Raw genomic sequence first — 26,768 nt, 5'->3', positions numbered from 1 at the left:
CACTAAAACTAAGTTCACCACACACATACATAGGACCACACACAAACCCACACACCACATACACATACATCACACACACATACCACACCCACACACACACTAAACACACACCAGCCTCTCACCAGCACACACTCATCACTACACACAAAAAAACACACAAAACAACACACCTCCAGCCGTCAGTGCATACTTTCACCAGGCACAAATACCAACAGCCATCAATGTACGCTTTCACCAAACACAAACGCGACAATGCATCATTGCCGCAAATCCACCACACACACAACACACAATGTCAGTACATGCTTTCACCAAACACACACACACCAGTAGCTGTCACTGCACACTTTCATCAGTCACACACAACACCACCAAAGTTCACTCTTTCAATAAGCACACTCATTAACAGCTGTCAGTGCACTCTTTTATAAAGCACACGCATTACCATCCATCTCTGTACGCTTCACAGCCACACAAGCACACACACCACCAGCCATCACTGCACAATTCCTACAGGCACACACATCCACCACCCATCAATGCACCTATCAATTGTTAATGCATCCACCATAAAATATTGTAGCAATCGCTCTATGCTACACTTTACCTTTTCACTATAATGCGTTAAAGCACAGCACACCAACATTGCTAATATTCAAAAGCAAAACACATTTTTCCAACACACACCACATGCTCACACTCCAAGACACATGCATAAAATGCATTGCCATTTACAAGGTCATTTTCTCTAACTAAAAAAAACCCGAGACCTATTGCATTTCTAATGCTTGTTTCAATAGAGCTCGGCTGAGGGCTGATTGTGGGCATTTACAATCAAGGGTCATCGTTCTCACATAAACCTTTCACTTCTTGCACGCAGCTTTGCTCAGCCTCTTCTAGGTAGAGTTTGAAATCCGACCCCTTCCATTTTCCATGCAATACTTGACGACAAGAATGCAAGCCTCCCTCCCCACCCACACAGTTTATTTCCCTCTCCAGGACCTGGATGGGCTGCACTGAGCTCGGTTTCTGCAAAATCAAAGAGTCCTCCGCACTGTCACCATTCATACTCTGTTGTCCTACTCACCGACGCTAGTCTTTCCCTTTTTTCTGATGGCAGTATTTAGGGTGCACAGGTCATTTAACCCATCTCACGAAGCAAGGTTAGGCAGTTTACTACTCCGGTGTCAAGAGACTGTGTCATGTTTGACTCATTAGCAACTTGTCAGCATAGTTTTTTACGCACCATTATTTTGCACATTTGAAATTTATACGTCAGCTCGAAAAGTGAAACTGCGGGTCCCAATATGCAACAGGATGTAGGTTAAACAGTCAGAACTAAAAGAGGTGTCCCACATGATCAAGAGCTGTACGGAAGCAAAACTTTAAGTAGCAGACACCCTTTCAAACTAAAAGAGGCAGGAACATTAAATAAGCACATGAGTCACCAGGATTTGAGAGAGTGGAGAAGAGGGATGTTATGTTATGTTAAAAAAAATTTGGTACCGCGCACATACACCAATTGGTTTCTTGGCGCTCAAAGACCAGTGGATAAGGGCACAGGGGGGTGGGTGCAGCTAGCCACGGGCAAGGCGGAACAGATGTGTTTTCAGGGATTTGCGAAAGGAAGAATAATCGGAGCTGAGCCGGATGGAGAGAGGGAGGGAATTCCAAGTGGACGGGGCAAGAAAGGAGAAACAGGCACCACCGTGCTTCTTGCGTTTAAACATAGGAGTGATCAGAAGATTGTAAGCAGAGGATCTGAGGTGTCGAGAAGGAACATAGGGGTGCAGGCAGAGGGAGATGAAGACAGGAGCAGAGGCAAAAAGAGATTTGAAAATAGTGCATCCCAGTTTAAAGATGCAGCGTTGCGCGACAGGGAGCCAGTGTAGGGTTTTTAGCAACGGGGTGACATGTTGGTGTCTGGGCTGCTGAAAAATTTATCTGGCTGCCTGGTTTTGCACCAGTTGGAGGCGTTGGAGATGGTATGCCGGGATCCCCACGTATAGACAGTTGGCATAGTCTAAACGTGAGGTGACCAGGGCCATGATAACAAGGGTGAGAGCCTCTGGTGATAGGAACCTTCGGATCTTCCCGATTCTGCGGAGATGGTAAAAGCAGGCCGAGGTAACAGCGTTGATGTGCGGCCGCATTGAAAGGTCGCTAGAGATGGTAACACCAAGGCTCTTCACAGAGTTAACTGGGCAGGGAGGGGGACCAAGGGCAGGGGGCCAGAAATTGGAAGTCCAAGGATGTGGGGGCCCGCCAATCAGGACCAGCTCTGTCTTGCTCGGATTGAGCTTCAGCTGGCTGAAGTTCATCCACTCATAGATGGTAAGCATTGTGGTTTGGAAATTAGAGCAGGAAAGAGGAGAGGGGTCGATAGGAAAGATAAGTTGCAGATCATCTGCATAGTTAAAAGTGGTAACAGAAGAATGACGAAGAGAGACAAGGAGGGGCTGCATATAAAGATTAAACAAGAGAGGGGACAAGGCAGAACCCTGGGGAACACCACAGGAAAGTGAAATACGAGGAGCAGAAAAGGACGACAGATGTACCGATTGGGAGCGTAGGTGGAGAAAGGATACAATCCAAGACAGGGCCAGGCCAGAGATGCCAGCATTTCTGACACGGTCGACCAAGATGTCATGGTCGACCGTGTCAAAAGCGGCAGAGAGATCAAGTAACACTAGGGCCTGGGCCATGTTCTTGTCAGCCCCCTGTCTCAGCGTATCCATAACCGCCACCACCACTGCCTCCGTAGAATGGAACGGTCTAAAACCTGCCTGTTGGTCATCGAGGAAATGAGTTTCCTCGATGAAAGTGCTCAGGCATCGGGTGACGTAGGTTTCCAAGACCTTCCCCAGATAAGGGAGGAGGGAAATAGGTTGGTAGTTGCCCAGGACCGCAGGGTCAGAACCGGGTTTTTTAAAAATAGGTACCACCACAGCGCTTTTAAAAGCGGAGGGGACAGAGCCTGTGGAGAGTGAGCGATTTAGAAGGTCAAGGGGAGGGCCGGGACAGGCCATAAAGGCATCTCTTAGGATTTGAGGCGGGCAACAGTCATTAGGGGAACCGGAGCCAACAGCCTGGAGTAGTGAACGAAAAGTATCCAGGGAGATAGGGGGGAATTCATGCAGGGAGTGAGGATTCGGAGAAGGGAGGGCGCTGGCCTGAGACATGGTAGTAGGGGGGATATTGTTTTTGATCATGGAGATTTTATCAGAAAAAAAAGCATTAAGGGAGTCACACAGAGCTTGCGAGGGTTGAGGCTGAGGTGTAACACGGTCAGGTAGGGAGAGTTCAGCTACAATAGAGAAAATTTCTTTTGTTCTGGATGCAGAGTTGATAACTTTCTGAGAATAGTGAGAAGATTTGGCCAAAATAATAGACTTTTTATAGGATTTTAGTAAATCAATATAAATAGATTTTAATGGAGGATCATAGTTACGCCTCCAGCGGCGCTCAGCCTGTCTAAGAAGGAGTTTGTCAGCCTTCAGTTGATCGGTAAACCAGCGCTGAGCGTCGTGAGGACGTTTAGATTTGATAATTTTAACGGGAGCGACCACATCACTGGCTAGAGACAGCCATTGGTCCAAGGTGGCTGCTTGAGAGTTCAAGTCAGGGAGGTCAAGAGGGAGTGTGGAAGTAAGGGTCGAATGAAAAAGGGAAATATCGGCATGCTTCCAATTGCGTGCCGAAAAGTTGGAGGCTAGTGGGGGGCGGGTAGGAACTAATATTTTTAGGGAGAAAGAAATAAAAAAGTGATCGGACCAGGTGCAGGGGTAGACCACAGGAGAGGAGATATCCAAATTGGTGGTCCAAACCTGGTCCAAAGTATGGCCCTTGTTGTGTGTAGCAACAGAGATATGTTGAGAAAAATTTAAGCCAAGTAGCAGATCGGTAAATTCAAGTGAAAGAGAGGATTCAAGGGGGTCTAGTGGCCAATAATTGAAATCGCCAATGATCAAGACCCTGGCAGAGTTGATGGTGAGCTGCGAGATTAGATCGCTGAACAAGGATGGGAAGGAGGGCATATTGACAGGGGGACGATACACTAAAACACAAATAAAAGAGTGTGTGGGAGAAGTGAATTTCAACGATAAGAATGTCAGAATTTAATATGGGGGTAGTTGTTAAGGTAGTGAATTGTAGATTAGAGCGGATGATGGCGGCAACTCCACCGCCAGGTCTACCAGATGTCCTATTAGAATGAAGAATATAGTAGCCCGAGGGTATGGCGGCCAAGATGTCAGGGTAGGAGCCAGCATGGAGCCAAGTTTCAACGAGGAGCAAGATGTCAATATTGCCACCGTCCAAGAGTTGGAATACATCAAGGTGATGAGAGAAGGAAGAAAGAGAAAATTGGTGTAAGAAGAAGGGGGGACAAAAAGGCAGAGGGTCAGATGAGAGAGGGTTTAGATGAGGAGGGAGGAAGAGGAGTGAGAGAAGAGACAAAGGGCTGTGGGAGAGCTGAGAGAATGGGATGAGATTGTGAAGAGTTAGCGGATAAGAGATAGACATCAGAGAAGAGTTAGAAGAGAGAAAGTAGATACAACTGGAGCAGTGATGCAAGAGACAGTGAGAGAGATATGAGGGAGGGAAGTCAGTGGAGAGAACAAATACAAATAAAGGATAGGATTAAACGAGGGAAATGGGTAGACAAACGAAGGAGGGGCAGTAGAAGAGACAGAAAGGGAAGAGCTGTTCAAATGGAGGCAAGAATAAGAAAGAGCGTGGACATCAGGATGAGAGAGATACAAAAAGATGCAGAAAAGGAATGAGGGGAAAGGCGGGGGAGACAATAAGAAGGAGAGACTGGTTAGCGATATGACAGACTCCCAGGTTCAACTTATGAATACTCTGTGGCTCACTGGATCTGTTCTGATATGCCATTATCCATATCAACTGCATTTAATGGCTTCGGGCTGTTGCAGACTATCGCCTTTTACAATAGGATATAATTCACTGACCTATAAAGTGGCACACATAAGCCTTGAAATGTCACACACAAAAACATTGCACACATGAGAGTGTCACACATACGGCAATTAAAAACTTTGCAGCTAAGCTGGTGTGAACTTAACGTGTCTGCATATGTGCACAGGACTTTAGTTAAATACTACCTCGGAAAGACTTGTTTAATGTTTAATATCATGGTTACACATTTGTTTAACAGTACCATCAGGTTACAAGGGCACTAGGTTAGTGCCCTTCCATTTCTGGTGCTTTGCAGCAGTTTAAAGATCTTAAAGTTTGTTGTTACTCAAATGGGTGTAATTTCTGATATTTATGTTTCCCTCATCTTCATTCCTTGATACCTTGCGAGAAAGTGTCACTCATAGTAATTGAAATGTCACTCATAATTACACTGGCTGGAATAATTTCAGAAATGTTGGCCGCTAGACCACCCCCGGAGCTAGGTCATTGCCCGTGGCATTCCCCTTCTTTATTTGTGAGCAACAGCTGACCCTGTTTACTTCTCAAAAATTCCAATTATCAGCACATCCTGCTGAAATCAAATGAGCACAGGGCAGATATTTTGATGTTGCAGACAGTACAAAAATTAACAAATTCACTTAAAGCTGGAATTTGTACATTTTATCTGTACATGCTATAAAGAAAAAATATAAATAGAAAGCAGTTTTAAGAGTGACTAACACTTAAAGTAAACATATACAGAAACGGCACGTTACAAATAAATAAATTACATTTTGTTTTCAGTCTTGTTTAGTATCAGGTCCAGGCCCTTGCAGACTCCTTGAATAACAACTAATGGCCACTTTGTCTCTGGAAATGGTATCTACCCTAGGGTGAGATACCAGCCAGCTGATTTCCACCAGTGCCTGAGAACAGCCTTGTTTTAGTCTTGAGGTGTGATGTGTTTTGGTGCTTCAGCCAGGGAGGAAGGAAAAAGTCTATAACTGCAATTTAAAGATGTGTCAGAGCGCATGGAGAGCCACAGGTAGTTCTCCTACGGAGTTTCTCGCTCTGGCTCACAAGAGTTTTTGCTTCTTACGGGGCTCTTAGCATGCCCAGCCGCCCGCCCAAGCAGCAGCATTGTCTTCTAGGGTAAGGCTTGTAAAATGAAAAACATCCTGTATAGTGTCTGTCACCGACGCTGACAACACTGTGAAGTCTGGTAAGCATGCATACAGTACATTGCCACTGAGGCCTCAAGTGGACTATATGATACCAATCTCACACTCTCTCTGTGCCTGCAGCCAGCACCACAATAAGAAAAACAATGGTAAATTTGCCCACTACGTAGTTCATAGGTGTAGCTCAGTTCTTACTGTGGATCACGTTATTCAGTAATTCTGTCAAAGACGCATGTGTTCATCTAAACTTAAGCATTTGGTGCTAGAATAAACACCAGGTAATTCACCAACTCGTGTTCTTAAGTTATAGCGGCGATAGCAAGTCAGGCCTACTACCGTACCTTGTGTATGGCTTATGGCTTTGACGTTCCCCAATAGGCTGCCGGAAACTTCCAAAGAAACAATATCACGTGCTTTCCTTAAATTAAATCAGTTTGATTGTGACTATTATACTTTGACTGACAGTGGCTGGTGGTTATACCTACTGTGTTTGTTCTGTAGCTCTCCTTCTTCCCCTCGACAGTGAGACTCTCTACTAATGACAACTGGTTGTATCACCGCTGTCTTCTGACTTCACAATGCAGGAGTGCCGGGCTGCTTGGAAATAATTCGACGGCCTGGACAATGATTTAGCTCCTGTGCCCTCTGACTGAGCAGGCATCATGGACAGGTCTGAGCATCATCACGCTCTACACGTCGTGCTTATGGAGTTGCTGCATTTATTGTAGGTAACTCATAAGTTAGAAATCTCTACTTAGCCTAGTGTGCTGCCCGACTGGTATTTTGCTGCTTCTTTCTGTCTCTGCAGCCAGATGTATATTACAACAAGTAACATTACACCTACAGCAGTAAAATCTTATGACTGGGACCACCATGGAAGTCTTATGCTCTTCTAAACTGGAAGTGTACTTGCCTGTATAGCCAATTCATGTCATGGTGTGTGTATCCAAATTACAAACCTGCCTTAAGACCCTTAACGCGGAGCTGTATGTGTGGAAATGCACCATCTTTTCACTTTTTTGATCAAATGTTTGAAGTGATATTTGGTGCTGCACCACCCGCGCAGTCTGGTTCCTGGCACACAAAGCCGTGGCTGCAGTGCACAGAGACCCTACATTGCCACACACTGAGGAAAGAAAATAGAGGAAACATTGGTTCCGAGTCCTACCATGTAATGCAACATTTAGTTTTGGCTGCTTGTAAGACTTTTAGCAAATATATATATACTCTAAAAAAATATAGTATTACACCTCTAAGTTTACGTTGAGGCAATTGGTTCCGAGGAGAGCGACCAAGTCTATGAGTACGTTGTATGTTTAACCATGTCGAGTCTGGAAATTTAAGAACTTGCAGAAAAATAGATTGGACAAATGAGATAGGATTGGATCCTTCCAAGCCCCCAGCAAGACCATAAATATGCAGGTTATTACATCTTCCACTTGCTTCTGTAGTTGTAGAATTTCTGATTTCATGGCGTGAAGTTGGTGAGAGGAAATTTGTAAGGATTCTATTTGATGTTCCATTGTGTTAATTTTGTTGTCCAAAGCAGACAATTTATTTTCTAATGCTTACAAGCGGGTGTTGGTTTGTTCCATGTGAGGTTTGAGAGCTCTGATCTCATCCAATAGAAGTTCCATAGAAGTTGGGGGTGGAGACGTGGTTGGAGAGGGAGGATCCTATTTGAGTGTCTTAGTGTACGTTGATACAGAGGAAGTAGGAACATTAGGCGCATTTTTCCAATTTGCTGGAATGGGATGCGGCATAGAAGTAGTATATGACGGCGTAATGTGTGTCACATTAGAAGATTGGGAAGATGTGGTTTGATATAATTCTTCTGTTCCAGGGGATCCTCATCAATAGTCATAAACATTAGAATATTACCGCCCATGCGTGGGACCCCAGAAACAATATATTATATTTGCCACACATATATATACTCCTATATATACATACATATATATATATAAAAATAAGCAATTACAGCCAAATAAACAGTAGAGCTGAATTATGCTGTAAAGAATTTCCACCATACATGAACATCTGCATTAGAAACATGAGAAACAACACCAAAGATTGTTTAGAAACTGTTTTAATGCTTATAAAGCAGTAGAAATTCTTATAACTCACTGAAAGCATAGAAAGCTCCCAGGCTGCATTGCAAACACACAGTCTAATAAGACTGAAAAGCTATAATATGTAGCTGCATGTAATAAAAAACTGACACCATGCCTTTAAGGCACTCATGACCCCCAGTATCCCATCATACCTCAGGGGTGACAGTTGGGTCAGTTGTTCTTTCCGGCTCCTTCAGGAAGGACCCTGGTAACACAGCTCCACTCATTTCTGGCTTTTCTGACAGAAATTTGCTTCAATTTTCTAACTTTTGGACTTACTTTGACTTTTAACACCTTGTCAAGTAAGGTTTCTGTCTTTTTAGACAGTTTTTGTGTGGCATTTTATTTTACAATGCCTTCTCTTTTTGACAACTGTCCTTCTTGTGGCAACAAGAAGGCAAAATCAGACAGTCATGATGTCTGTATACTTTGCTTGCCTGATCAGCATGATCCTAAGGACTGTCCTCACTGCGAGCGCCTGTCTGAGAGAACTCTCAAGGACAGAGAAAGAAACCGCATTAATAGACTGGCTCAAAGGTCCACCAGAGGAAGATCTCCTGTGAAGAAGGGCAGCAAGAGAGCTAGAAGTCCTTCTAAAGGCAAGTCTTAACGTCCTTCAACTTCAACGTCGGGCTCGGCGCTGAAGAAACATCTACCGGTGATTTTTCAGCTGAAAAACGACCATCGACGGCCGGCTCACCGTCAAAAAGATGATCAGGTTCGTCACCGACGTCGAGGATGCTAGCTCCGTCGGCGAAATCCCCTCCGCCGTCGTCAACCAGGAGACGATCGGCGTCAAGGGACGTCACGCCTCCGCCGTCATCAACAGGGTGGCGATCGGCGTCGAGGTCAGTGAATCCTCCGCCGTCCTCAACCGGGCGGTGATCGGCGTTGAGGAACAAGACCCCTCCGCCGTCGTCAACTAAACAACGTTCGGCGTCGAGGACAAGGATCCCTCCGTCGCCGTCATCTCGACGACGTTCGGAGTCGAAGACCAGGACCCCTCCGCCATCGTCAACTCGGCGACGATCAGCGTCAAGGACCAAGACCCCTCCGCCATCGTCAACCCGGCAACGATCGGCGTCGAGGGGTGGTACACCTCCGCCGTCGCCATCTCAACGATGATCGGTGTCGAGAAGTGTGACTCCCCCGCCGACGTCAACAAGGCGACGTCCTGCGTCGAGGACCAAGACCCCTCCGCCGTCGACATCCAGGCGTCGAGGAGGCGATCTCCGTCGATGTCTCATCGACGTTCGGAGTCGAGGACATCCAGGGTTCCTCCACCGTCGTCACGTAAACACTCAACGTCAAGGGAGAAAGCTCCGTCGTCGGCAAGTCATCGCCGTTCGACGTCGAGAGACCATCGTTCTTCTCATCACTCATCGTCAAGACATCCGACGTCGGAAGTGATTGCTCTGTCGATGCCCCGGAGGCGGTCGGCGTCGAGAGGAAGAGTTTCATCATCGATGCATGGCGATTCGACGTTGAGGCACCATTTTTCACCGTCGAGAGCTGGATCGATGTCAAGGCACTCTGCGATTCTGGTTGCGGAATCAGCTTCGCGTCACTCATCTTCCCAGTCTTCTGGTTCCTCCAGATCAACTGCAAACACCAGAAGTCCTGTCCGGAAATCTCTTCCATGTCGGTCAGAGATTTCTGCTCCTGGGTGGAGGCTGTCACCTAGATGGAATGCGCCACTGCAAAATTGGCAGGACTCTGGGGCTACGGAACGCCTTCGGCAGTACGTCAGCCCGGAACATAGATCACCGCTACAAAGGCTGGTTGCTGAAGTAGACAGAGTCAGTCCTCCCAGACAACAGGCAGCACGTTCACCTGAAAGGAGGCCAGATAGATCTCGTTCTCCAAGAAGGGAGGAACGTCCCAGAAGGTCTCGTTCTCCAAGAAGGGAAGAGGGTTCCAGAAGATCGGGCGAGAGGCGACACAGTTCCCATCGCAGGAGTAGAAGAACTCCTTCAACCTCTTCTACTTCCTCTACCCAATCTTCCACTAGGGATTACTCCCCTACTCTCACAGACAGCCCTAGCTCCAGAGTCTCTCCATTGGACGACATCAATACCTATCTGAATGTCCTGCAGAGAGGGGCTAAGAAATTAAATATTGAGATGGCTGTCCCACAAGTGACACAGTAATTTTTGAGACATTGCACCAAAAATCTTCTTCCTGTCCGTTACTTCCTTTAGTCCCAGGAATTATGGAACCAGTCAAGAGCATTTTCCTCACCCCTGCAACCATCAGAGCAGTGCCGGCTCATACACAGAAGAAATACAAGCCTGCTGATTCAGCCCCAGTCTTTGTCAAATCTGATCCACCTGCAGATTCAGTGATTGTGGCAGCGGCTCGAAAGACACATGCAGTTGCTCCTTCATCTTCTGTCCCGCCAGATAAGGACAGTAAGACACAGGACTCATGAGGTCGCAAAGTATGCAATGTTGCCGCTTCTGCCCTGAAGGTATCCAGTGCGTCCGCGCTGCTGGGAAGGTATAACAGAGACTTGTGGGACTCGATGGAGCTCTTCAAAGCCAAGCTTCCGAAAGAAGACCAAAAGGACTTTGAAGAAACACTAACGGAAGGCAGTCTGGTGGCAAACCAAATGATAAGCACCACGGCGGATGGTGCAGTGTTGGCGGCACACTCTTATTCACATGGAGTATGCGCCAGAAGGTCTTCTTGGTTTCGCTTAACAGGCCTTAAACCGGATGCTCAACAACGCATCTTGAATCTCCCTTTCTCTGGGTCCTCTCTCTTCGGGGAACACGTGGATGAGGAAATTACCCGGATGAAGACTGAACTGGACACGGTAAAAGCGGTTGGTTTGGAGACAAAGAAAGAATTCAAACAACGCTTCAAATCCAACAAGGGCAGAGGGGCTCAACAGAGGGTTCAAACCCCTCTGTGGTCCCAGAACAAAAATCAGGGAAAATTTCACTTTCGAGGAGGCAAATCAACAGGGGTAGAGGAGGTCATCAGCAGTCCTCTTCCACAACGAGAGGAGGGAAAGCTTGAGCAGTGGCTTCCTCTGGCGCCGTTACCCACTCCAGTGGGAGGAAGTGCTTCGCAACATCTGGCAGAGTGGGTCAGCATCACAAAAGATCGTTGGGTGCTGAATATACTGCGCAATGGATATGCACTACGTTTCCATGCGATCCCAAAGGCCATACCTCCGAAAAAGTCTCGCCCTTACCAACTGAACCTTCTCTGAAGAGAGGTCAAGTCTCTTTTTCAAAAAAGAGCCATCGAGGAGGTGCCTCCCTATCAAAAGGGAAAAAGAGTCTACTCCAGATACTTTCTTGTCCCCAAAAAAGATCAGGAGGACAAGTTCAGACCCATCTTGGACCATCGCCTTCTGAACAAGGTGGTGGTCAAAGAAAAGTTCCGCATGTTGGCTCTTCACCAAATAGGTCCACATCTTCAATTAGGGGATTGGATGTGTTCGGTGGATTTGCAAGATGCGTACTTTCATATTCCAATCGCCCTTCGCCATCGGAAGTACTTGAGATTTGTGGTAGGAAGCAAGCACTACCATTACAAAGTGCTGCCCTTCGGGCTCAAGTCAGCACCACAAGTCTTCACCAAATTCATGGCAGTGGTTGCGGCTTATCTACACAAGAAGGGGCTCTTCGTCTATCCATACCTGGACGACTGGCTCCTAAAAGGCTCATCTCCCCGACAGGTACTCAGCGACTTTCAACTGTGCCTACAGCAATTACACAAGCTAGGCCTCCATGTGAACATGAAGAAGTCTGTCCAACAACCAACCAAGAGCATCCACTACCTGGGGGCAGTTCTGGACACAAGTTTGGGAAAAGCATTTCCTTCGGAGGAGAGACTATCATCTATGAAGCAGAAGTGCAGGACTCTCCTCCAATCTCGGAATCCATCAGTCAGACAGGTAGCTTCCCTGCTGGGCTCCATGGCGTCCTACATTTTTCTGATACCAAACGCCAGACTGAGAATGCGGCCTCTGCAGCAGGCTCTAGAGGACCAGTGGGACCAAGCGACAGGGAATTGGGAGGATTGGATGAGTCTGTCCCAGGCAGCGAGGACTTCCATCCTGCGGTGGACTCGCCTGCAGAATGTGTAGCTGGGTGTGCCATTTCACCAACCTCTTGCGACACTGTCCGTGGTCACAGACGCTTCTCTAGAGGGCTGGGGGGCACACATGGGATGCCTTCAAATAAATTCAAGGTCGTGGTCAACTCAGCACCAAACCTACCACATCAACATGCTGGAGCTTCAGGCAGTTCATCTGGCTCTCAAGGCTTTTCTTCCAGCTATAAACACCTACTTAGTCCTAGTTCAGACAGACAATACCACCACCATGTTCTATCTGAACAAACAAGGAGGCACACGATCTCGCCCTCTCTCCCTGGAGGCTCAGGTGATCTGGCACAGGCTTCTGGCTCGGGGCCTATCAGTAGTGGCAGTACACCTTCCAGGCGAATTAAACACCAAGGCAGACGCACTCAGCAGGCACTTCGAAGATCAGCCAGACTGGGTGCTAAACGACGAAGTGGTAGAAGAGCTTTTTCGTTGTTGGGGTCGTCCAACCATAGACTTGTTTGCAGACGACGAAAATGCAAAATGCCACGCCTTCGCGTCCAGATTCCACCGACCAGGGATGCAGGGGAATGCTCTCCTGATGGATTGGTCAGGAACATTTGCTTATGCGTTTCCCCCCTGGCTCTGATACCGAAGGTAGTGTCCAAGCTCCTCAGGTCGGACATGGAGATGATCTTGATAGCTCCGGATTGGCCGCGGCAGTGGTGCTACCCGGACCTTCTGCATCTGTCGGTGTGTCCACACAGACGACTTCCTTGCAGACCGGACCTGTTGAACAAGATGTACGGGAGGATACTGCATCCCAACCTCCCATCACTGAACCTGACAGCATGGCTCCTGAGGTCCTGCAATATGGGCACCTGAACCTGCCTCCCGAATGTATGCACATTTTAAGAGAGGCTAAGAGACCTTCCACGAGAGCGTCTTATGCGTTCAAGTGGAAAAGGTTTTACATATGGTGTAGGGATCGTCATCTAGATCCTACTAAAGGGCAGGAGGAGGTAATCCTTCCATACCTCCTTTTCTTGGCAATTTCTGGGTTGAAATATGCTTCCATTAGAGTGCATCTGTCAGCCATTGTAGCGTACAGAAAATCACCTAACCAGATTTCTTTCTTTCAGGTTCCGGTGGTCAAGGATTTCCTACAGGGGTTGAAAAAAGTCTATCCCCCTGTACGAAATCCTTCCCCTCCTTGGGAATTGAACCTGGTTCTATCCAGGTTAATGTCACCTCCTTTCGAACCCATCCACAAGGACTCTTTGCAACATCTTTCTTGGAAAGCAGCCTTTTTAGTGGCGATTACGTCAGCGCGCAGAGTAAGTGATATACAAAGGAGCCATATACTTTTTTCCACCACAATAGAGTAGTCCAGAGAGCTCATCCATCCTTCTTGCCTAAGGTGGTTTCTGATTTTCATATAAATCAGTCCATTTCCCTCCCTTTGTTTTTTCCAAATCCTACGACCCCAGCCGAGCGGTCACTGCACTCCTTGGATCCTAAGAGAGTGCTCAAGTTCTATTTCGAAAAAACCAAGGGGATCAGGAAGATGGATCAACTTTTTGTGAACTATGGTTCAATGAGAACGGGCTTTCCAGCGGATAAGAGATCCATCTCCAGATGGATTGTCTCCTGCATTAAATTGGCCTGTCAGCTTGCAGACAAACCTTTATTGATGTCACCCAAAGCGCATTCTACTAGAGGGAAAGCGGCCACAGTGGCTTTCTTACATGACATTCCTATGTCAGAGATATGCAATGCTGCAACCTGGAAATCAGTTCATACCTTTACGAGGCATTACTGTCTAGAATCTGATTCCAGGGCCGATACTCAAGTAGGGCAAGCCTCTTTGAGGAATCTGTTTGGGTAGCCTATGGCCTGCTCAGGCTTGTTGATGAGATTACTGTCTTGTTATTCCTTTGCCCGCAGGGATGAGGTGAGGCTCGCTATTCTATTCTAATGCTTATGACTATTGATGAGGATCCCCTGGAAGAGAAGGATTAGTTACTTACCTGTAATCCTAGTTCTCTTCCAAGGGTATCCTCATCAAAGTCATAAGCAACCCTCCCGCCTCCCCGGGCAAAGGACAATTGTTAATAAGGAGATATTGTTAACCTATTTGTTACTGGGTTTTTTCAGTCTCCGAAAAGAACAACTGACCCAACTGTCACCCCTGAGGCATGATGGGATACTGGGCGTCATGAGTGCCTTAAAGGCACAGTGTCAGTTTTTTATTACATGCAGCTACAGGTTAGCTTTTCAGTCTTTTTAGACTGTGTGTTTGCAATGCAGCCTGGGAGCTTCCTATGCTTTCAGTGAGTTATAAGAATTTCTACTGCTTTCTAAGCATTAAAACAGTTTCTAAACAATCTTCGGTGTTGTTTCTCATGTTTCTAATGCAGATGTTCATGTATGGTGGAAATTCTTTACAGCATAATTCAGCTCTACTGTTTATTTGGCTGCAATTGCTTATTTTTATATATATAATATATATATATATATATATATATATATATATATATATATATATATATATATATATATATATAATATATATAATATATATATATATTACCTACTGGCGGTCGCCAGTAGGTATATATATTTAGGATTTTTTTGAATAGGGATTTCTGAAAATTCTATGTTGAATAACTTTGGCGTTGATGGACGGAATTGGCTGAAATTTTCAGGAAAATGGCACATTTTGTTTCCGAGCGTCCCCTTAAAGTTTGGGGGGGTTTCGTCAAGTGGGGGCCGAGAAAAAAGGGGGGTCCCAAAACGTGTTTTTAACATTGAGTTTTCCATAGGGCGGTTGGACTCACTTTTAGCTCGAACGGCAGAATGGATTTCCACAAAACTTGGCAAAATTGTAGGGACTGGTAGCCCGATGTGCCTTTGCTATGTCTCAAGATATATGCTCCAGTGGTTTTTACGAAAATTAACTTTGAAAAATATATATTGGGCTACATTGGGCTATATATATGCTAGAGCCCAAATGTAGCCCAATGTAGCCCAATGTAGCCCAAAGATGGCCACCAGAGACAAAAAAAAAACAAATGTAGCCCAAATATCAGCCAGATGTAGCCCAACTATAGCCCAGTGACAGAATGTCCCAGAGTGTTCTAAAGAACAACTAGAGCGCTAACAGTCTTACTTATGACAAAAGTATGGCACACCTGAAGTCATCTTGATTGGAATAAAGTGTTAACACTTAAAACATTTAATTTGCAAAGGAACAAAATGAGGGGGTTCATTTTTGCCATAGAAATTATGATTAGTGCTGAAGAAAGAAAAATTAGGGCACATTTTGAGTGACTTCTCAAATCCTCTTATATTTGATTAAAAAAATTCTGATATGCAGTCTCCCAAGATGGCCACCAGAGACAAAAGAGCCCAAATGTAGCCCAAATGTCAGCCAGATGTAGCCAAACTATAGCCCAATGACAGAATGTCCCAGAGTGTTCTAAAGAACAACTAGAACGCTAACAGTCTTACTTATGACAAAAGTATGGCACACCTGAAGTCATCTTGATTGGAATAAAGTGGTAACACTTAATACATTTAATTTGAAAAGGAACAAAATGAGGGGTTTCATTTTGCCATAGAAATGTTATATATATATATATATATATATATATATATATATATATATATATATATATATATATATATATATATATATATATATATATATATAACCTACTGGCGGACGCCAGTAGGTATATATAGTTAGGATTTTTTTGAATTTCTGAAAATTCTACGTTGAATAACTTTGGCGTTGATGGACGGAATTGGCTGAAATTTTCAGGAAAATGGCACATTTTGTTTCTGAGCGTCCCCTGAAAGTTTGGGAGGGTTTCGTCAAGCGGGGGCCGAGAAAAAAGGGGGGTCCCAAAACGTGTTTTTAACATTGATTTTTCCATAGGGCGGTTGGACTTACTTTTAGCTCGAACGGCTGAATGGATTTCTATGAAACTTGGCAAAATTGTAGAGACTGTTTGCCCGATGTGCCTTTGCTAGGTCTCAAGATATGTGCTCCAGTGGATTTTGCGAAATTAACGTTCAAAAAAATACATATATCTGTGACAGCGTCCCGGTTAGCGCCCCGGTACGCGTACCAGACGCGTAACGGAACTTCGCGAGGAGAAGCGGATTGGCTCTCCGGTGACTCAACATTCTAAACAGTCCGGAGCGGCCGCCATCTTGTCTCTCGGTATGATCAAGAGACAAGAGGTGGAAATAAACAAAGGGGGAAATGAATGAAAGGGGGCAAGGTAGACCCCTCCTGACCCCCTAGGATTGATGTGGGGCGTATTAAAGGGCCCCGCAGGGGCAAAAAAATAAAAAAATTGTATTCGATTTTTCCCGGTGGAAGCGTTACCCGGGTAGCTCACCGGTAGCGTAACGGGAGTCCGCCATCTTGTGTTTCGGACGAATTTAGTCACAAGATGGAGGATAAACAATGTTGGGAATGGGTATAAGGGGGCACGGGAGACATATCCTGACCCCCTAGGTTTTCTGAGGGTGGCTGAGGAGGCCCATATATGTAAAAAAGAAATTTGCACGGTTAGCGCCCGGTCCGCGCACCGGGTAGCGTTCCAGAAAGCATAACAAGGGGAAAACCAAGGGAAATAGTAAAATAATATTTTAGAGTGCTTTGAGGTAGGGTAGCTCTGAATACAGCTGTTGTGTTGTGTGGGTGATGTAAGTACCAACATGTAGGTACCAATGAAGAGTCTAAAATTCAATGTACACCGTCTCCTCTGTAGATATTTTGTATGTTCTAATATGGGTTATTTAAATGTAAATGTGTGGAAAAGCACTTCATGCTTTAAAGCAATTGTATTTTTGAACTGATTGTTCTTTCCTCTTAGTCCTCCTCTTTGTTTTTTTTCCCCCACACTCTTCTTCAGCATGATAGTTGATCAATTTGTTCCCTCAAAAAATGTATATACATAAAAAAATTATATTAAATACATATAAAATATGTTTTTCGTTTAAAAGAAGAATACATTTTACAGCTTTTGATATTTGCTATTAAAAAACCATTGAAATTCACTGAAAAAAACATAGGTTATAGACCATATATAGTTAGGAATTAGCATTTACAAAACCTTGAAAATTCACTGAAAAAACCATAGGTTATAGACCATATATAGTTAGGAATTAGCATTTACAAAACCTTATTTTACTCACACAAAACCATTGAAATTCGCATATATAGTTAGTTGCACTAACTATATATCGCGCACCCGCAATCCACTGCTGATCATGTCACATATTACATCATTCATGACATGGTCAGTGACATCACTGATGACATCACTGATGACATAAATGGTTAAAGGCAAGTTCTGTGCGACTCGTGCTTCTCTTGAGGGAGATGTTTGATACAATAAATATCAGCGTGGTTCAGCTGAGGAGAAACGCACAGCAAAACGAAGCGCCTAGCAGCCCCGCACCTGAACCTTCTATGCCAGAGACCATCACACGGATCAGGGGTCTGCGGTGCTCCCGGGGACTGGACTCCGGTAATTTGCCCCCAGTTAATCCGAAAAGTGGACTGAAACTGGGGGAACCTTCAGCATAACATCGTCAGCAGAGGTCTTTTTAAAGTGGTTTGTACCAGAACAGGACAAATATGCACCACCCACTGGAGGGTTTTTAAAAAAAAGTCAAAATCGGACGCTGGCAACACTACAGGTACCATAATGCAGTCATCTAAAGGAAGTGATTCCGAAATGGGCGGAGCTATTCAGAGCCAATAAACATTGAAAAATCTTACCTGTGGCAAACCAACGGACTGACTTGGTGGCAGGCACAACCTTGAAAAAGTTTTTTGGTAAACGAAACATGTCGGAAAAGATGCCTTGTCCTGTTACCCTGCACGAAATAAATGGTTAAAGGCAAGTTCTGTGCGACTCGTGTTTCTCTTGAGGGAGATGTTTGATGCAATAAATATCAGCGTGGTTCAGCTGAGGAGAAACGCACAGCAAAACGAAGCGCCTAGCAGCCCCGCACCTGAACCTTTTATGCCAGAGACCGTCACACGGATCAGGGGTCTGCGGCGCTCCCGGGGACTGGACTCCGGTAATTTGCCCCCAGTTAATCCGAAGAGTGGACTGACACCGGGGGAACCTGCAGCATAACATCGTCAGCAGAGGTCTTTTTAAAGTGGTTTGTACCAGAACAGGACAAATATGCACCACCCACTGGAGGGTTTTTAAAAAAAATTCAAAATCGGACGCTGGCAACACTACAGGTACCATAATGCAGTCATCTAAAGGAAGTGATTCCGAAATGGGCGGAGCTATTCAGAGCCAATAAACATTGAAAAATCTTACCTGTGGCAAACCAACGGACTGACTTGGTGGCAGGCACAACCTTGAAAAAGTTTTTGGGAAAACGAAACATGTCGGAAAAGATGCCTTGTCCTGTTACCCTGCACGAAATAAATGGTTAAAGGCAAGTTCTGTGCGACTCGTGTTTCTCTTGAGGGAGATGTTTGATGCAATATATATATATATATATATAAATATATATATGAGTATATATATATGTGGGGCACAAATGATATATTGTTTCCGGGGTCCCGCGCATGGGTGGGTATATTCTAATGCTTATGACTTTGATGAAGATACCCCTGGAAGAGAACTAGGATTACAGGTAAGTAACTAATCCTTCCATGCCATTTTGTTGTACTGAAAAATGGTTTAAAGTGTGTAATATATTGGGTGTAGAGCGCAAAGATGGGCTGGACGTAGAAACCGCACCTCCTCCGGATTTAATTCTTGCCATAGACATGTATAAATTGTTAAAGGTTTGTCAAGTATATCAGTAACAGAGCTTGACTACAAATCCAGAATAGATGTATATCAAAGGAAAAGTAACAACAGCAACAATGGCAGCAAGCAGTAGTAGAAGTATCAAAGTCAGCAATATTATTGCAGCAAAAGCTCACTGAGGAATAAAAAGTAATATAAAAAGTCTCTATCAAGAGAGAAATATGCAGTAAAGTCAATAACTCTGTCAGTAATGTCGATTATAAACCCACAAAGCCAATCAATGTAGAGTTGGAGCAAAATGATCGCATTGGCATCAGGAGATAGTGAAGTCCGCATTAGAATCCTGTAAAAGTATAAATACCAAAGGTAGCACGAGTTTTGAAGCAAAAGACCATTGTAGAATAAGTGTAAGAGAATAAATGAAAACAAAAACAGTCTGTGGTACTAAAATTATGCAGCGGTACCTCAAAAAACGCTGTGAAACACGTAGATAAAATGGCGGACGTGAAACTGAACATGGTGACGCGCAGCACATTTGGCTGTGAAGAAACGTTATAAGGACTTACCACGTCTGCACAAAGTATTAAAGAACTTAAGAGACTGCAAGATATGTTTGGTGTCCAGGACAGTGTAATACGAAAAACATTGCAGCTTGTCAAAATTTTTCATCAAATTCGTGCTGGAGTGAGGAGAAACGAAATGAGTACTGCATCGTGTAGGATTTATAGAAAAACAAAATGGCGATCGCGAATTCAGTCAGGAAAACGCGCCACAACGCAATGTAAAAAATAACAATGCATAGGCTCACCCCGAGTGCCAAATATATCGCTGGAATCCTGAACCGTTCAGAGAGAGATTTATCGCATTTTTAAAGGTAGCGGGGCGATGACTTCGCCCGTCGCTTGAAAAATCCTTGTGTCCTCGGCAGAGCAACGCTAGGCAGCTGCATTCTTGCCTGGTGTCAGACCACGCCCCCTCGTGCCCTTTTTTTCTCACATACTAGGGATTCTAAATGTATCCAGATTTGGTGGATTCCACAGAAAGAAACCAAGAAAATAGCAAAAACTGTAGTAACATTTTGTATTTTTTGGTAAAATGGGAAAATATCCTGCGCAAGTACTTGTGTCATGTTTTGTTTTCTACAAGGGGCATAAAAAAAGGTTGGTTGGGTTAAAATTGCCATCTTCCAACCCTTCAGGAACAGGTAAAGATGTGAACAAAGCACCATCATTTTAGCAAATGTTTAAGTGGTAGTCAATATTTCCTAATTTTGTGGTTTTTAGCTATATGAAGTGTGTAGAGAATAATAGGTGTATAACCCCTGGGTGAACTCAAAAGCTGTACATTTCTGAAAAGTATTTACAAACTCTCTAGGTTTTAGATATACCCAGGGATGGGAGGGTTCCTGCTGACTCAGAGCTCAAATACTACAGCCACTTCCCAAGGCAAGTTAGAGGAAATTGGAATTGCAGTTTAGATATATGGGCTGGTGGGTTTGGAGGCTGGGGAGATTACTCTCACAGTCTGCTTGCATGCATAAAAGCTTCTGGGTACATGGGGGTGACAGCATTGGGCACATTGGGCTGAGATGTGCTCCTATACACTGATCATACTGAAAACTGTCAGGGCCTTTAGGCTCTGACTGTTTTCAGTTTCAATTTCAGTGACGTCAGCTTGGCTGGCACACTGCAAATCATTGACATTAAAAAATATATATCTTATGCTGCAAAGGAAGCTTTTTCCTTGCAGTCCAAGTTGACAGCATGAAAAGTCAATCCCTCTTAATGCTAGCACTATCCTGCCCATGGTGTAAGGATGTGACATGCACATTCTACATACTATGTAGATAGTGAGTAGGAAATGAACGCCATGTCAGCTACCCTTAAACAAATATAATCATAAGAGCATAACACAATAGTTGATATAGAAAAAGTGTGAGGAAACAGTCTTTTTGCAGGTTCCCCTCTACACTTTTTACCACCATGTGGACTGATGCTGTTGTTTTTTTTTTGGCTCAGGGTGCACTGCGGCCTGTTAATCAGACCTCAGTGGCAGTGTTCCAATCCATTACATAATGTGTGTTGAATTGGCTGCCCCCAATTGGTATAAGCGGACTTATGTATAAGTCCCTAGTATATGGACCCAAAGGATACCCGGGGCATGTAAGACAGCCCTCCCCCACCAAGAGCTTCAGCACTGGTTGTGCCACCCTGTGTGTGACAAGGTACAAACTGGCACCTACCCTGCCCTGCAGCCTGGAAAAGCAGTTTTAAAACTGCTAGTTCGGCTTTGCCATTTCCACCAATGGCCAAGCCTCCACTTCCCTTACCAATATATGTACATTTCTCCTAAGGAAGGCCTATGGAGACCTAAGGTAGGACATGCAGTTTTAATACATGACGACTCAACAGCAAAACTTCTGTGATTCTGGGCAAATCCCTTAATCTCCCCGTGCCTAACAAAAAATGAATGTGTCCTTCTGTAACGAAACTGGTGCTCATGTAAAGCGCTCTGATACCCGATGTCTCGGGTCTAGTTGGTGCCATATAAAACTCTAAAATTAAAATTACAAATAGTATCAAATGAATTGTGGCATTAAACCCGACTTGATGCCCAAGGTGAATTTAATATCACTTTTAAGGAAAGGCAACTTTTAGAAAGCTGCCCAGTTTGTCCAGTGGGCTCTCAAAGTTGCTGGTCACAAGATAGCTTTCTGCCCTTCTGGGCCCATATTATAGATAGAGCGCACTTTCCAAGTTTGTGCCATGGCCCACCTTAAAGCAGGTGTGCCAGGTACAAACATGGAAAGTATACTCTATCAGGAATAATGCGGTACCTTCGGTGCAGTCACAAACTAGTGCTGCCCCTGAAACGGCATTCAAGAAAAATAAGAAGCAGCGGTTTTAAAGCTGCCCTGTATTTCTCTGTGCAGGCGGCAACCTTCCTGCACTTTTAAAAGGGATTAGAGATCCTCGTGGAGATGAGTGCTGTGAGTGACTGCACCCAACTGCAAGGGGATGTCTGGGGGCTCCATGGGACCCCTTTTCATCACTTTACAGATCTGCATTTAGAAGGCACACTGAAAGTGTGCCACCTCTTTTTGGCGCACTTTCAATGTGCCTTCTAAACGTATTTTTGCCTCTGTGCCCATGTCAGTAATACACACGTATCGGACAGGAACTCCCCTCTCGTGCTGCCAAGCAAGGTGGGAAGTAGGCCGCTTCCACCCCCCTGGACTACCTAGTGCGCTACGAGGAAACACGTGGCAGTGAAAAAAAGAGAGCTGCTGAGAGGGGTGAGGTGCAGGCAGGCACTACCAATGGTGTATTATGCTAGGTCTGGAGCGTGAAATTTCTAGCGCATCTGCACCACAGAAGTCAGTGTGTAAGGGCCTCCCCTGAGAGCTACTTATGGCGCGGAGCAAGTTCTGACCCTGCTTTGCTTGGTTCCCTGATGTGGAAGGGGGACCAGAAAGACAGTTAACAGTTACGAGCAGCTGTAGCAGTTGAAGAGGAGGATTTCACCTGTTAGCCCCAGGCTACGCACTTCTCCTGCAGGACCTTACGTGTACGGAGCGAAGGAAGGCGATCCTCCCCCCCCCCCCCCCCCTACCCCCTTTGAGGACTCAGTATAACAGACAAAATGGGCATAGGAGATAAGACGCAGACGAAACTTACCTTTGACCAGAAGCGGTCAAAATCTCATGGCGCCACCACAAGTTAGAACGCTAGGATGCCACCCCCAGTGAGTGAAGACTCTGACTCGGACATTCGCAGTATCCTTAAATCGACTGAAAAATCCCTTCAGAGTGGCATCACCTCTCTGGGCACAAAAATGGACGCCCTCACATATAGAATGGACAGAAGGGCTGACCGCCTTGATAAGCATGCGGAAAGGCTGGATATGTCTGAAAGGTGCTTAACCGAGGTGGAGGAGGCACATACCACCTTGGACATATGTGCGCAACTAGGTCTTCCAAGTATCATGTCTGTAAAAATGGAGTCACCGGCCACCTTTGTTTTATATGCCGCATATTGCCTTTTCTTTACTATATGTAAAAAAAATAATAATGATTTAGTCCATTTTTAACTTTTTGACTTGTGGGCAGAGGAAAAAGCATAGGCAATTGATATGGCAGGAAAAAAATCAACAGAGGGAAAAGGATTGGCAATATGTCCACTCGATCGTGAGCAATCATAATCAGGCAGACCTATGGAGATACATCAAAAACAAAACAAGCCAAGACAAAGTAAGGAGCAACTCCATCACTGAAGCAATGTGGTCTTCGCACGTAAACAACCTCTATGTAGTTGATCAAACAGGAGCCTCTCAGCCTGAATACTCAGATCCTTCAGATGACTCAGAGGACAGTGCCTCCACATTTACGATTAATAGGATTCAAAAAGTACTAAGCAAAATAAGATCCTCAGGTGCACCTGGCCCGAATGGCCTCCCGGCCCAACTGTGTGAAGACTCGTCATTATGGTCTGCAATACTTCTCTCACTGTTTACAACCTGCACTAAACTCCAACAAGTACCCGACAGCTGGAGAGGTTCAATATTGCACCCAATTTTTGAAAGGGGCGACCGACTGAATCCCTGTAATTATCGGCTGATAGCCTTGTTGGATATTGAGGCTAAGATCTATGCAGCCATACTCTTAAAAGATCTAGAGGCTTGGGCAACAACAAACGCAATAATTCCTTTTTGCCAAACTGGCTTTAGACCCAATTCCTCCACACTGGACAACATAATCACCCTATCCTACCTTGCCTACCAGGCACCAAACCAGAAGACACCAGCACTCTACGCATCTTTCGTGGACTATTCATCTGCATTCGATCTGGTGGACAGAGGCATGCTACCAGCACTCTACGCATCTTTCGTGGACTATTCATCTGCATTCGATCTGGTGGACAGAGGCATGCTTTGGAGAAAACTGCAGGCGTGGGGCATTCCCGGCGGCCTTCTCAATTCCATCATATCGCTATGCGTAACTACCTGGGTGAGGGTCAAGTTGTCAGACACTGCGCTAACCAAGAAGATCAATACCACCCAAGGGTTGAAGCAAGGGTACGTCCTTGCTCCAATGTTGTTTAATTTATATACAGCGGACATGTCGCGGGCGCTTACCAATGCTAATCTAATCTCCCCAAAATTCGGCAACACAAAGATCACAATATTGCGATACGCGGACGACATCGTCCTCCTCGACAACTCAAAAATAGGTCTCCAGCGAGCACTAAACTCTCTCCATCTATACAATAGTGTAAATAAACTGAAAGTAAACGAAGGAAAAACAAAGGTTCTATCATTCGCAAAAAAAAAATAACACAATTGGTCCCTGGATCCCTTAAAAACCTCTGGAGCCATATCCTATAACTATTTGGGCACATGGTTTTCTGCAAACGGCGCATCAACAACACACAAGCGTCACATAAAGAACAAGGCAGTGTTAATAACCAACAGACTGTGTCAATTACACGCTGCCCTTGAAAGTCCATCCTCTGCGCCAATTAGAAAGGTACTCAGGGCAGTATTACCATCCGCAATTACCTACAGCAGTGAGGCCTTTCCAGGTCAACTCACCAACACCATCGAAAAATTACATCTAAAAATATACAAAAGAGTGTTTAAATTGATTGCCCTGTTAAACCAGGGGACCCTTGGTGAGACTTGAATTTGGCCTGGAGGGCATCACATGGTCAAGTATGGGGTCTTTTGTAAAGTACTATCACAGATGTATTACGGCAACACCGGGTACCCTGAAATGTATTTTGCAAGATATCTTCAAACATAAAATCAATCCATGGTCCACTTACTTAAAGACATCAGTAGAAACTTTACAAATCGACTTGACCACTTTAAATACTTCTTCATTTACGTTCGCTGCAATCAAAAGTATAATGAAAAAACAGACTAGATTACTTTCCAAGACCATGGACCTGCAAAAAATGAATACCACTCCACCATTAAGGGCCCTGGCAGTGTCATACAACAATGAAAGTCAAGTTGGACTTAGGGCAGAACCTTACCTCAATTGTACTATAGGGAAAGCATGCCTGACTAAAATCTTGGCAGTAAGGATGCTGGCATTACAAATCAAAGATTTTAATCCTAACTGGCCGCTGCTTTCTAAAGTAGACAAGTGCAGACTCTGTGGCTACAAATCAGAATCTCTTTTACATTTACTGTGCAGCTGTCCGATCTTGCTTGATTGCCGTTGAACTTTACTAAAGCCACTCTTTTTAATTCACAGCATAAGAACATGCAACCAAGCAATGAACTGGATTTTTAGCACAGTGGTCCCCCCTGAATTAGCAAGAATAAGTAAATTTTTTAAAGCTGCGCAGGACTTCCTAAAAAACTCGATACAAAGCACTGAGACAATTATGTATTAAACCTTAACCCATGGATAACGGGCATTGATGCCTAGTAAACTTAGCCTACGCCATAATTGAGTCTTTTTTGTTGTTGTAAATTTTTTATTTATTTTATGGAAGGTTTTTTATCTTACTTTTATACATTATTTTCATAACAGACATGGGAAAGGAAAGATGGCAGAGAGAAAGTCTATATACTAAGTGCTTCCTTTCCTCGGGCACAATAAGCCATCCATATTGCATGGTTTTGACACACAACTAGCATTTTATTTTACTTCTGTATAATTGTGTTTTTTCTTAAATGTTTTCTATTGTCATGGTTTTAAGTTATCTACACAATAAACTTTGTATTGACTGACTGACTTGTTATTCCTTCAGCATTTGCACCTGCAGGGAAATTCCTTGTCCAGAGTTCCTGAGGATTTCTTTCAACAATTCGCAAACCTTGTTTGGTTGGATTTACGATACAATAGACTTACAAGCTTACCCTCGGGAATTGGGGCACACAGGTAGGACAGTTTGAGATCTATAAATAAACACAAATATTTAACAGTTTTTTCTCGTACCTCTCTTTCTCGTGCCCCTGTGTTTCCTCTATAACATGTGACAATTGTTTAATAATTGGAATTATCTTTGTTTCAAAATTTCTTGAAGTTGGCAGAATGCATGCTAGTGACAAAATGTGCCATAGAGGGCAAGAGGGTGAATCCCCAGCAAGGCATACTCAATCTTGTATCATTTCATAGGTCAGTAAATTCAGTACCATATATTCAGTATTTACAGCACTTACAAGCAGCAGAATTCCAGACAAGTGGCATATATAACACCAATTATTATTGACTTAGGGCAAGATGTAGGTAACTTCAATTTAGCAAGTCCTTAATAGCGATTTTTACTGAATCGCTATAAGGACTCGCTAATTGGAATGTAGGTAGGAATCGCTAAAATATTAGCGATTCCTCAACATTCCTTAATAACAAATCAGTAATTGAGTTTCGTTATTAAGGAATACCTAGCCATTCATTCCTATGTGCTAGGAGGCCCATAGGAATGATTGGGAAGATATTCACTATTAGCGATTCGGTATTACCGAATCGCTAACAGCGGGAGGTATTTCAAGGGTGCCAGGGTGTCCAAAGGACACCCTGTTGCACCCCTGAAATGTGCGTGTGTGCACATGTGGTGCACATACATGCCCTAAGGGCATGAATGTCTGCCACATGGCACATTTAAACAAGCAAAAAAGTGTTTTTTAAAGGAAATCGCTACTGACCACCAACTTGAAGGCTCAAGTGCACTATTTTTAGT

The 26,768-nt window shown here is 44.5% G+C and overlaps 1 protein-coding gene across 1 annotated transcript in view; it reads left to right on the top strand.

Moving 5' to 3' along the window:
- LRRC27 (leucine rich repeat containing 27) overlaps positions 1-26,768 on the top strand; it is a 715,038-nt gene that overhangs the window by 169,932 nt on the left and 518,338 nt on the right. The window contains exon 3 of the mRNA XM_086922538.1: positions 25,839-25,969. Coding sequence (XP_086778664.1) covers positions 25,839-25,969 — 131 coding nt within the window. The remainder of the gene's footprint in view (positions 1-25,838; positions 25,970-26,768) is intronic.

The sequence above is a fragment of the Lissotriton vulgaris genome, chromosome 5 (assembly GCF_964263255.1).
Source record: "Lissotriton vulgaris chromosome 5, aLisVul1.2, whole genome shotgun sequence".
Taxonomy (NCBI): Eukaryota; Metazoa; Chordata; class Amphibia; order Caudata; family Salamandridae; genus Lissotriton; species Lissotriton vulgaris.
This window is presented reverse-complemented; position numbering and strand designations above follow the sequence as displayed.